Source organism: Saccopteryx leptura, chromosome 6, assembly GCF_036850995.1.
Source record: "Saccopteryx leptura isolate mSacLep1 chromosome 6, mSacLep1_pri_phased_curated, whole genome shotgun sequence".
NCBI lineage: Eukaryota > Metazoa > Chordata > Mammalia > Chiroptera > Emballonuridae > Saccopteryx > Saccopteryx leptura.
In genome coordinates, this window is record NC_089508.1 from 10,609,889 (window position 1) to 10,622,896 (window position 13,008).

General features: G+C 52.1%; 1 protein-coding gene across 3 annotated transcripts; it reads right to left on the reverse strand.

The window, feature by feature from the left end:
- Nucleotides 1-2,044: 2,044 nt before the first annotated feature.
- LOC136407784 (interferon alpha-inducible protein 27-like protein 2) lies at nucleotides 2,045-12,943 on the reverse strand. 3 transcript variants are annotated; one of them, XM_066388236.1, is made up of 7 exons: nucleotides 12,809-12,943; nucleotides 9,083-9,175; nucleotides 8,526-8,644; nucleotides 7,992-8,111; nucleotides 5,228-5,257; nucleotides 3,526-3,687; nucleotides 2,045-2,988 (listed from the first exon to the last, which is right to left on the reverse strand). In XM_066388236.1, exons 1-7 carry the CDS (start codon nucleotides 12,910-12,912, stop codon nucleotides 2,762-2,764), a joined length of 855 nt encoding a protein of 284 aa, XP_066244333.1. In that variant the 5' UTR covers nucleotides 12,913-12,943; the 3' UTR covers nucleotides 2,045-2,761. The 3 variants fall into 3 exon arrangements, with proteins under 3 accessions (XP_066244333.1, XP_066244332.1, XP_066244334.1); XM_066388235.1 differs by having other exon boundaries at nucleotides 8,526-8,653; XM_066388237.1 differs by lacking the exon at nucleotides 9,083-9,175 and having other exon boundaries at nucleotides 12,809-12,940.
- Between the last annotated feature and the right edge of the window lie 65 nt (nucleotides 12,944-13,008).

Consider the following 13,008-nt stretch of genomic DNA (forward strand, 5'->3'; position numbering starts at 1 on the left):
TCCGGAGCCTGCTAACAGCCACCTTGTAACCGTGAGACTTGGCAGCCACAGGATGAAGGCGATAACTTAGAAAGCAGAGGAGGGATAGAAAAAAAACAAAACAAAACAAGTCCTTGGCATCAGTTTTGTGTTGCTGACTCAAACCTTGGCTGAAGCTTTCTTACCTTTGTCTTTTCAGTTCAATAAAGCCAGTAAAATCACTGGAAACCCACACCAGTTGTAGTCAAGTTTCTATAATTTAGAACTATATAATCTTAGATTAAATGGCTCCTACTTCAGGAAGTCTCCTCTGATAGCAACAATCCTAATTAATTCCTACTTTCTCTGGCCTCCGTGCTCTATAGCAGTGGTAGTCAACCTGGTCCCTACCGCCCACTAGGGGTCGTTACAGCTTTCATGGTGGGCGGTAGCAGAGCAACCAAAGTATAAATAAAAAGAGATTTAACTATAGTAAGTTGTTTTATAAAGATTTATTTTGCCCTGGCCGGTTGGCTCAGCGGTAGAGCGTCAGCCTGGCGTGCGGGGGACCCGGGTTCGATTCCCGGCCAGGGCACATAGGAGAAGCACCCATTTGCTTCTCCACCCCCCCTCCTTCCTCTCTGTCTCTCTCTTCCCCTCCCGCAGCCAAGGCTCCATTGGAGCAAAGATGGCCCGGGCGCTGAGGATGGCTCCTTGGCCTCTGCCCCAGGCGCTAGAGTGGCTCTGGTCCGACGCCCCGGAGGGGCAGAGCATCGCCCCCTGGTGGGCAGAGCGTCACCCCTGGTGGGCGTGCCGGGTGGATCCCGGTCGGGCGCATGCGGGAGTCTGTCTGACTGTCTCTCCCCATTTCCAGCTTCAGAAAAAAAAAAAAAAAAAAAAGATTTATTCTGCCAAACTTAGCAAAAATTCGACATAAAGTGCTTGTAAGTAATTATTATTATATGCTTTAACTTGCTGTAACTCTGCTTCATAAATTTTATAAAGTAAAGTTACTTCCCTACTTTATAAAACATCATTACTGTGGAACTGGTGGGCGGTTAGAAAATTTTACTAACAGATAACAAAAGTGGGCGGTAGGTACGAAAAGGCTGACTACCCCTGCTCTAGAGCTTGATCCTCTCAATATATTGCATACATTGTCCTGTGTCGTCAATTACTATTGGTGAGCAACAATCCACCACAAAACTTAGTGACTTAAAAATATTTAACTCATGATTCAGTGGGTCAGCAATTTAGGCAGGTGGTTCTTCTGGGCCCAGCTGGGCCCTATCATATCTCCACAGTCAGCTTTGGGCTGGCTTTTCAGATCTTAGCCGGGCTCATTCACACGTCGGGGGCCATATCTAAAATAACTGAGCTGACGCTAGATAAGAAACAAGTGTGAAGGCCAGGGTGGGGACCTCTGCTGAGGTCCTGGAGCCGACAGGTTGAGTTGAGACTCAAGCCTAACATTGGAAAAGGACTTCCAGAAGCCGGTGTGGGTTATCTGCTTGGCACACAGGAGGCAGATGCCAGGTCAGTGGGCATAGAACACTTGACACATGGTCCAGGGCTGGGCACCTAGTGGGCCTTTGGAAATTAGTGATTGGCACCAGTGCACCCCTTGGGAGTCCCCCCAGGGGCGGGAGGCCTGTTCGTCCCTGCAGGCTCTGGCCGGTCCCTTCTGGGGGCTGAGGACCCGGGGCTTTGGACCAACAAGGACAGAGCCTCCTGAAGAAATGCAGCTTCTCCACTTCCTGGAGAGCCCCAGGGTCGCCAGGCCGGCAGACACGACATCTCTAAACTTACAGAGCAGCAGCTTTCAGCAGCTGTGCTGCAAGAATTTTCATTTGTATTTTATTTTTTAATTGAATTTCTTGGGGATGACATTGGTTAATAAAACTGTACAGCTTTCAGTATACAATTCTTAATAACTCATCTGTATATTGTCATGTGTGTTCACCACCCCAGGTCAAGTCTCCTTCAAGAATTTTAAAAACATGCAATGCCTGACTTTAGTCAGGGGCACTGACCTCTTTCCCTAAAACTGTCAAATTAAAAAAATGACAACAGCCAACAACAGCCATCCAGTGTGAATGTGAAGTGTTTGTTTTTTATTGACTGATTTTTAAAGAGAGAGACATCGATTTGTTGTTCCACCTATTTATGCATTAATTGGTTGATTCTTGTATGTGCCGTGACCGGGAATCGAACCTGCAACCTTGGTGTATGGGGATCATACTATAACCAGTTGCGTTACCTGACCAGGGCCCATCTGGTGTAAATGAATCAGAATTTTACCTATTTTTTCTTTTCTTTTCTTTCTCTCTTTCTTTGTCAAATCTGCAAAAAATATGTTTTTGGTGTGCCGCAGAATTTACTAATTAGTTTATATGAGCCATGAGATGAAAATGACTGAAAATTGCTGTTCTAGAGTCATGATACAGCCAGACCCTGAGTCCTGGGTGGGGGGGAGGGGTCAATAATGCCTGAGGGTAAAGGGTCCGGTAGCTGAGGGTCAATGGCACAAACAGTGACCCCCAGAACCAAGCCATCCTATCACACTGGCCGTGGTTGAGACCGAAGACACTCGGTCCAAGTCCCTGTCTGCAGAGCAGCAAACCGAGACCCGAAGGGGAGACACAGCATTCTCAGGGTTACAGTGAGTGGTGGGACAGGAAGCAGACCTGGCCTACTAGTCACGGAGGATGTCGGTGCTCTGTCCTGCGGAGCTCCGGCCGGCTCTCCCTGCTGCCCACAAGAACGCAGTGCGGATACCAGGGAAGGTCACTGCATCTCGTCTTTATTCCTCATCCTTCTCTGAGCCATTGTGGGAGGCAGGAGGCTTGCATTTGGGCGGACTGCCACCCTGAGTGTCACCTCCAACAGGGGGATCCTTCTCTGCTTCAGTACTGCGTCCAGCTAGAGGAGAGGAATGATGTGGCTTTTTTAAAGACCCCAGCCAGGCCCCCAGAGATGATCCGGTCATACCCAGGAGGATGTTGGATGACGTGGAGAGTCCAGCTGCCCCTGGGGGAGAAGAGAAGAGAGGGTAAGAGCACAGGGGACAGGCAGCCTGGCGCTCCTGCCAAGGGCGTGGGGTCAGAGATCCCAGGGGCCCCAACATCCCATTCTGCTCCCTCCTCGACTTCCTAAAACCCCAGGACTTCTGCTGTGGGGAGAGGCTACCAGGAGAGGAGACACGGGCTCTGGAGGTGAGTCCCCCCATGACAGACAGGGCAGACCCTCTGAGAAATGGCAGGCAGCTCGCCTTCCACAGGACAAGGCTGGGGCCCACAGAGGGAAGGGGACCTGCCCAGGTTTGGTAGGGCTGGCTGGGAATGCAGACCCACTTGTACCCCTGGGCCCATCCCCCCACCCCAACCAGAAGAGGAGACAGCAAAGGAGAGACCGTGGTCCAGGGACACTGAGGACAATGAGCTGGAGGGAGAGGACAGGCCCTGCCCTCAGCCTTAGCCCCTGGCTGAGTCCTGTCCTGGCCCCGTTCTGCCCTCCCCCTCCTCCTCCCCCTCCTCCTCCCCCCCTCCTCCGGCTCAGGACACTTACCCACGGACTGCAGAGTGGCCACCAGGCTACCGGCGGCAACCCCGCCCCCGTTGGCGACAGCGGCGGCTGACATCATCTTGGCGGCTATGGAGGAGGCGGCGATTCCTGCCCCGGTGAAGCCCATGGCGCCCAGCACCAAGGGCACAGCGCCCACGGCCACCACTGCGGGGAGGAGGCGTCTGAGGTGGGCCCCATGGGACAGACTCCCCAGGTCTCCCTGACATCTTCCTGGGGGGTGACCCGGGGGTCTGCTGTGCCCCTAGGAGAGTCACAGGGCAGGGACAGGGACCCAACACAAAGGCAGCTGTACATGTGGACATAAGCAAGTGCACAGGCTCCCAGGGGAACTGCATCCAGGTCCGTTTGGGCCTCTGTTTTGCTGACACCTGGGGGCAGGGGGCGCTCAGTCCTCCTGGGCCTCAGTGACCCTTCTGAAAACAAGTTAAAATGAGCGATGGTCTTCAATGTCCCCCTTTGGCAGGGAAAAGTGTCACTCCCCCAAGAATAGGGTCGACAGGAGATAACACCAGAGCTGCTCTTTGGAAGAGGTGATGGGTGTGGGGGCTCCTCCCTCTGCGCGCAAGGTCCCCAGCAGCGTATGGGAGTCCCCACCCCACGTGTGCAGGGGTCTTCCCTCCTCTCCCACCCTCCAGAGCGGCGCACTCAGAGCATTCTTCAGTGACGAAATGTTCTCTACCTGCTCCGTCCAATACTGGAGGCAGTATTGAGCATCGAGATGCGGTTAGTATGACAGAAATGTTTTTCTTTTCTTTAATTCTGCTCACTGTATTAAAGCATGCTGCTCTAGAGCACAGCTGGAAACATCTGGGCTCACTGGAAGAGCCACCAGGTGATCGCAGAGCAGTTGCAGGGACCAGACACAGTTCAGCTTACACATTCGTGACAGTCCCCTGGAGGGCAGCCTGGAAGAGCCACCAGGTGATCGCAGAGCAGTTGCAGGGACCAGACACAGCTCAGCTTACACATTCGTGACAGTCCCCTGGAGGACAGGCTGGAAGAGCCACCAGGTGATCGCAGAGCAGTTGCAGGGACCAGACACAGCTCAGCTTACACATTCGTGACCGCCCCCTGGAGGACAGCCTGGCCCTGCTTTCTGGGGAGGGGCCATGGGCTCCAACAGGTCTGACGGCTCACCCAGGACCACAGGCTCACCCGTGGGAGAAGCCGAGCTTGGACCTGGGCATGGCTCCAACAGGTCTGACGGCTCACCCAGGGTCACAGGCTCACCCGTGGGAGAAGCCGAGCTTGGACCTGGGCATGGCTCCAACAGGTCTGACGGCTCACCCAGGGTCACAGGCTCACCCGTGGGAGAAGCCGAGCTTGGACCTGGGCATGGCTCCAACAGGTCTGACGGCTCACCCAGGGTCACAGGCTCACCCGTGGGAGAAGCCGAGCTTGGACCTGGGCATGGCTCCAACAGGTCTGACGGCTCACCCAGGGTCACAGGCTCACCCGTGGGAGAAGCCGAGCTTGGACCTGGGGTGCTGGTAATGGCTTCGCTTTGTTCGGTTCCTGAGCTCTAAGGTTCACTCAGGTACCCCGCCTCTGTCCCCTGCCCGCCCCACCCTTACACACCATGTCTTGTGGCTCGGGGAATCCTGGGCGTGGACAAGGGGGGCTGCTCCCAGACACCCAGGGCCGGGGGCAAGTGGGGTCCTGAACCCCTTCCAGAAAGACTCACCTCCTCCAGTCACGCCCATAGCAACTATTTCTGGAAACAAAGAGAATGGTGTGAGTGGCCCCACGGGCTCCCCGCTGCGTGTCTCCCCTGCTGCCCACAGTGGGCGGGGTGCTCTGGAGCTGGGAGCAGAGGCCAGAGCAGCTTGCCTGCGTTCCCGCTGAAGTTGGAGTCACTGAGCATGCAGAGGGGGATGGGTGTCCACAGCTCTGTGACACTCCACACCGAGAAGGGCGCCCCCTGCTGTTTGAAGCCAATACATTTGGTATCATTTAAAAAAAAGAAAAAAAAAGAAAAAGCAAGACAAGCATGCAGTGGGATACATCACATTGTTCCCTCCCTCTTCCGGAAAGGCTATTCCCAGCCCAGGCCGTGGGCTACAGAGAAAGCCTTCCACCCTCCAGGGCTCAGCCTACTTGTCACCTTCTGCAGGAAGCACCCCCCCCCCCCAAGTCACCCTGCCTCCCTGTGAGTCCTGCCTTGTGGCTGGAGCCCTTTGTAGCACCGGGCAGAGAACACCTGGACCGCATTGGATTACTTAGAGGTCCTGGAGCTGGCGGGGACATCTGACAGGGACAGGGACTGCAGTGTTTGGGCAGCTGGGACCAGGAGTTCTGGCGATTTTGGGACCGGGGGCGTGAGCTCAGCCAGCTCCCCACGAGGGAGTCCTGCTCCCAGCCAAGGCAGAGAAGGTGCCCACTTGGCCTCTGGCCTCCGGGGCACCCCGGCCTTCCCTGAAGGTTGTAGCTCCTGGCTCATGGTCACCTCTCCCTCCACTCCTGGCCTGCCTTGATGATTTCAATTCCAGCGTAGATGAGATTTCCAACAAACTGGGCTTCCAGTTCTCAATTCCAATAATCTTGGTCTCTATACCCCACACAGTCATGCCCTGGTACCATGCTGCCCACTATGGTAACCACTAGCCACATGTGGCTATTTAAATCTTAATCAATTAAAATTATATTAAATTAAAAACTCAGTTCCTCATCTTCAGTGCTCAAATGGCACATGTGGCAAGTGGCCACCATACTGGATGGCACATAGAACGTAGAGATTATTGCAGAAGGTTGTGTTGGACAGTGCTGCCCTAGACCTTGTTATTAACAGAGACCGCCCCCTCACGATTATCAATATCCGACTGTTGGTGGGATATAGAATGATGCAGCAGCTATTGAAAACCGTACGGAGGTTCCTCAAACAATTCAAACAGAATGATGTATGTTCCAGCAGTCCCACTTTTGGGTATGTGCCCAAGGAACCAAAGGAGGTCTTAAAGAGAGACCTGCATCCCATGTTCATAGAAGAATATTCACAACAACCAAGAGGCGTAAGCAATCCCAGTGTCCACAGAAGAATGAATGAGTCAACAAAATGTGGTATTTACATACAAGGAAATATCCTTCAGCCTTAAAAAGGAAAGAAATTCTGACGTATGGGAGAACCCTGGATGTTATAATAAGTGAAATAAGTCAACCACAAAAAGACAAATACTGTATGATTCACTATGGATGAATAAAAGAGGTTCTATGAACCTCATGGTCTGATCATGAATTCCTAACTGGGCAGGTCATGGTGGGTAGTCAGACCCCAGGCTTAGAATTTCTTTAGCAAAAGGTTTTAAGCCAGTCCTATCCTTTCTTCTGGCGCATCTAGGTTAACACACCTTTGACAAATACCAGAAGTAATACCCCTGGGAGGGGGTATTAACCCTCAAGAGAGCACATAATCTTAACTGTCCTGTAATCCAGGCCCCACCCGGCTTTCTCCAATCTTCCTTCTGTTCCCTCTTTAAATCCAAATGCATAAAAGAAGCTGCAAGACTGTTAACCCCAAGAACATCTGAGATCTTGCTTCCTGGCATATGTTGTCAGTTTGGCTCAAGTAAATTCTTATAAAAAAATCTCTACAGGTTTGGACACTTCTTACACCAACACCACTCACACGCTATCCCTAGCGTAATCAGATTCATAGGGACAGAAAGCGTGGTGGCCGGGGCCGGGGGGGGGGGGGGGCAGGGGGCGGTTAGTGTTCCATGCGGACAGAGTTTCAGTTTGCAGAGATGAAGTGCTCTGAAGACTAGTCACACGACAACGCAAGTCCACTTAACACTGTGGAACTGTACACTTAAAAATGGTTATGTTGGCAATATTTTTTACGTGATGTATATTTTGCCACTGTTAAAAAGAACAGCAACACAGAGTGGGCCTTTTGCTGCCCTGCGCCTGGGCTGGCCCACCCTCGAGGTGAGACTGCTCTGGAAGAGTGCGCCCTGGGAGCAAGTTATTGACAGGCCCTGGTGCGCCAGGGGAGGGCCGACGGCAGAAACGAAAGTACCCAGGCCTCGCGGGCTGTGGGGCCAACAGGCAGGGCACTGGCAGTAGACTTTAACCAGCAAAGAGCCAGGCCTGAGCCTGTGCCCACTGGCTGGCCAGGAGCCTGAGCAGCAGACCTTTGTAAACAGCATAAGGCCAATGACAAAATCCTACCCCTGCACTTAGAAACAAACTGATTAAGGCCCAGAGAGGGCATGTGAATGGCTCGGGGTCACTCAGCAAGTCAGTCGCAGAGCCAGGCCCGGAAGTATGGTCTCTCTGACTCTAGAGCATTGTTTATTTCATTGCCACATACACTGTGCCCCTTTCCTGGCAGTGGGGATGTAGCAGAGATCCCGTCAGGGATGCACACCTTAGTGCTGAGAACTTAGAAGGCTGTGCTGAGCAGTGAGGGTGGGTGAGGGCTGGCGGGTTGGTGCCCAGGGATCACTTACTTGCAGCGTGGTAGTATTTCTTTCTTTTGTCTTTGGGCTGGTCTGTGGAGGGCGGGTCTGTGGAGGCCGAGCCAGGTCCATCAGAACCAGTGGAGGATGGCTGAAAGGGTTCTTCCTCTTCTGGAAAAGAAGCAGAGGAAGAGCAAGGCCGCCAAAGTGGGACCAAAGGCCGCCGCCCCAGGCCCCTGCAGAGGGCATGAGGCCCAGAGGCCCCGCACAGTACTGCCCGCCATTTCCGGAAGCTGCCGGGAACTCTGACATGGGGAGGGGACCTCAGTGGCAGCTCACAGAGGTGACGGGAGTGCTTAGGGATGAACTCAAGGAAAAGACAAGAGGGAGACCTGGCCTCCAATTGAGAGCTGGCAGGTCCCTCCCTTCACAGAGGGGCAGGCTGAGGCCCCAGAGAGAAGAGACTTATTCAGATACAATATACCTTTGTGTTAGCTCCAGGCCAGAACCCAGACCCCCTCCACTCTGGCCATGCACCCCAAGCTCTGGGCCACTTCACCCTTCAGCCTCCCTGAGGACACTCACCATCCGACTGAGACTCCTGCAGGAAGGCGTCAGCAGCTAAGCCTTCATCATTTTCTATGGCTTTATCTGACATCTTGGTTGTAGTGTGGGAACACCAGACACACAGCCTACGGTCACCACTATCTTTTCTAGAAACAGAGTGTGAAAACCAAAGTGCTGGGATGGACTCAGGGGAAGGGGGTGCATGTGGGTACCTCTGTTGCCCCGAGCCCTGCCCTCTGTTCTGTAGCAGTCCGTAGGCCACTTCCAGCATGTACCCCAAATATGCACAGACCCCAGCTATTTAAGTTAATGACTTTGCTTGGCTTCCTGATCTCCAGGGTTCTGTCCCCTAACCACTGCCCCCTACCCAGCCTAAGTCTTAGGACTTGAGAGTAACCTGAGTTAGAACAAGACCAGTTGCTCCAAAAGTCTCAGGGAGAATGTGGACTCAAACCCCTTCCCAGAACACTTATTTCTGATCACAGAGACAATAGCCCTGGATGGCAGCAAAAAGGATGCTGTGGGTAGAGTCCTGTTGCTCCCTCCCCTTCCCCACTTCCCAGGCCCCTGCCTACCTGAGAAGTAACTTCCTGGGAAGGTAGAGCTGTGTCAGAAATCCTGGGTGTTGTGAGGCTGCTGAGGACTCCGGCAGGTTAGATACTTCTTTCCTGGATGACGTGCAAATCCAAGAGTCAAATGAATCATGAATGAGTCATTCTCATTCTAGGCTTAGAGCCAGGTAGACCTCACTTTTGCCTTGCTAATGCAAATATGGGGTGAGTGTGGGCTGGTCCTCAAGATAATATAATTCTAACACATCCCAATGCCCCATACATGATACTCAGCTTCTCTAATCCCCTCATGGTGGCTGCCTGGATGTAACAGGGGAAAGCTTAAGTCAGACACAATGTCCATATTAATAAAGGCATATTTAGAAGCCTCATTTGCAGGGAGGAGCCAGTATTATCAATTTGCTAATCTTCCATTGGTTGGGGATTCTGGTGGATGGTCTCAGACTCCTCTGCTAGTTGCCTTGACTGTTGTCAAGCACAGGACATGCTGCTACCACGATTTGCATGAACCAAATCACTCTATTTCAAGGGCAATCTGCCATCCCACCCAGGCAATGCACTGGTTGCTCTTGTTTGTTTGTTTGCTTTTTAAAGATTTTATTTATTGATTTTAGAGAGAGAAAGAGAAAGAGAGAGAGAGAGAGAAGTGGGGAGGAGCAGGAAGCATCAACTGGTAGTTGCTTCTTGTATGTGTCTTGACTGGGCAAGTCCAGGTTTCGAACCAGTGATCTCAGCACTGTACGTCAACGCTGTATCTATTGTGCCACCACAGGGCAGACAGGGGCTGCTCTTTTGTGTATCTAATCTGCTGCATCTACTGAAGGGTCAGTTACTAGAGCTCTACTGGAGCTAGGACATCAGCTTCCTGATTGCCAGACGGTGTCAGTGCCTTACGAGCCAAGATGTGGAAAACAGGGCTGCCTGGGTTCTTGCAGGTAGACCCAAATGTCTTTCCACATATCCTGATACCACATGGGTCACTTACCCCTTTGTTTCCCATTATCCAAGCCATTGGGTTAATTCCTTTAGAACAGTGTTTTTCAACCAGTGTGCCACGGCACACTAATGTGCTGTGAGACATGGTCAGGTGTGCCATGGGGAAATTAAACATGGGTTCCCAAACTACGGCCCACGTGCCAGATATGACCCGCGGAGGTTATTTATCCTGCCCGCCGTCTCCATCCGAACATAAACATTCCCCTCACAATCCCTCCAGCTATCAGCGACAGGAAGAGTGGAGGCACAGGGAACGCTCACTGACCAATCACCTTCTAGGATTCATCCCGACCACTAGTGATGAACCAATAGTAGGCTGCCTCTCATCCACATCCAGGAAGGTCCCCGCTTGGGCTGCCGCGCACTTGTCATTGTATGGCTGCAGCGAGTAGTTAAAGCTGCTACTCCTCCCCATGGTCCCGATTTCTAATCCTGGTCAGGACTGGAGGTAAATGTTGCCACCACTAGATGAAGCCTCAGCCTCAGCTGGTTATGTCTATCCTGATGGTGTATATAGATATTTGACCTTTTTATTTTTAAAAGAGGCCCTCGCAGAGGGTGATATACAATGCATCATAATGCATCACAATGTTATCTATATTGTATATGGCCTCCTGAAGGGTCATCTTCTTAAAGAGCTCAAATCTCTATATACACTATTAAAACAGAGAGAACCAAGGCCCCTGCACCCAGCTGACCATGGTATTTGAACCCACAACCTCAGGGAGAACTCTAGTATTTATCAGAATCCTTACCTAGAAAGCAAACTTCTCAATCTGACAGTAGAGATGCTCTGAGGACTTACGATGTTACACAAGTACCCAACATTTTCTTTTTTTTTTTTTTTTCATTTTTCTGAAGCTGGAAACAGGGAGAGACAGTCAGACAGACTCCCGCATGCGCCCGACCGGGATCCACCCGGCACGCCCACCATGGGGCAACGCTCTGCCCACCAGGTGGCGATGCTCTGCCCATCCTGGGTGTCACCATGTTGCAACGAGAGCCACTCTAGCACCTGAGGCAGAGGCCACAGAGCCATCCCCAGCACCCGGGCCATCTTTGCTCCAATGGAGCCTTGGCTGCGGGAGGGGAAGAGAGAGACAGAGAGGAAAGCGCGGCGGAGGTGTGGAGAAGCAAATGGGCGCTTCTCCTGTGTGCCCTGGCCGGGAATCGAACCCGGGTCCTCCGCACGCTAGGCCGACACTCTACCGCTGAGCCAACCGGCCAGGGCCTCAACATTTTCTAAAATTGATTTTGTTCAGTCTCTATATAGAGAGAGTATTTGCCAAATTGATTTGAACCCACAACCTTGATGAAAGCTCCAGTATCTATTAGCGGGACTGTACATATGAGGGGATACACGGGACTGTATATATGAGGGGTTACATGGGACTGTATATATGAGGTTACATGGGACTGTATATGAGGGGATGTTACGTGGGACTGTATTTATAAGAGGATGTTATGTGGGACTATATATATGAGGGATGTTACTTGGGACTGTATATATGAGGGATATTACATGGGACTGTATATATGAGGGGGTTATCCTTTTTTATTTAACTTTTTTTTTTTTAATAAATGTAATTTATTTAAACTTTAAATAAATTCTAACAGTTAGAGTGTCATTTTGTGTCATTTGGGTAGGTGGTATGCCCCAGGATTTTGTAAATGTAAAAAAATGTGTCGTGGGCCCTGGCCGGTTGGCTCAGTGGTAGAGTGTCGGCCTGGCGTGCAGAAGTCCCGGGTTCGATTCCCGGCCAGGGCACACAGGAGAAGCGCCCATTTGCTTCTCCACCCCTCCCCCTCTCCTTCCTCTCTGTCTCTCTCTTCCCCTCCCTCAGCCGAGGCTCCATTGCAGCAAAGATGGCCCGGGCGCTGAGGATGGCTCCTTGGCCTCTGCCCCAGGCGCTGGAGTGGCTCTGGTCGCAACAGAGCGACTCCCCGAGGGGCAGAGCATCGCCCCTTGGTGGGCAGAGCGTCGCCCCTGGTGGGCGTGCCAGGTGGGTCCTGGTCAGGCGCATGCGGGAGTCTGTCTGACTGTCTCTCCCCATTTCCAGCTTCAGAAAAATACAAAAAAAACAACAAAAAACTAAAAAAACAAAACAAAACAAAAATGTGCCGTGGCTCAAAAAAGGTTGAAAATCACTGCTTTAGAACAGGCTATCAGTGCAAAACGTTAACAGCCAGAGCTCACCTTCCAAGGTGTTAACTGGCCCAGGGGAGACAGGAAACTTTGTCCTGTCTTGGAAGAACATGCAGCCCTTCCTCCTCACTCCGTCTTCAGGGACAGCTCCAGTCACCACTTGAACACAGGGTCTATGCCACTCAGACTCTTGGGGACACGCTGGCAAGCTCCCCCAATGAATGAGTGCTGTCCCAAAGTGGCTCCAAGTACTTAGGGAGGCTCACTGGACCCAAGCTTGGTGATTTCCTCGTTGTCCTTTAGGACTTCCCAAGGTCACCAGATAGTAATATGGGAAAGGTTCCCCAGACTATAAAGCCGATTTCTCTCTGCGTATAACAAAGGGACCAGTTTATCTTGGAGGTTATGGGTTGCTGTCACCATCCATGAGCAATAGGCGAGGCTTGAACAAACTTACAGAAAACAGCACCTCCAATCTCCAATATAGGCCGGTTGGGTGGCAAATTAATCACTAAAACGTTTGCAAAGCTCCAGGCACACAGTAGCGACTCAATGCATAGACAGCAACTGCCCAGAAGGCAACCAACCTCGCGTTCCTGAGCGTGAGTAGCGGGGGCAGAGCTCTTTCGGAGAGGGCACAGCGACCTCCGCCTACTTCCAATAAAAGTGAGACCACCGCCCTAGAAGCCATGCCTAAATTCCCTTTTAGGATCTTCACTCCGCGCTGCAGACGAATCAGGCTGCGATGTCTAGAATGGAGGCGGGACTTCCTGTGCGGAGGGCTAGC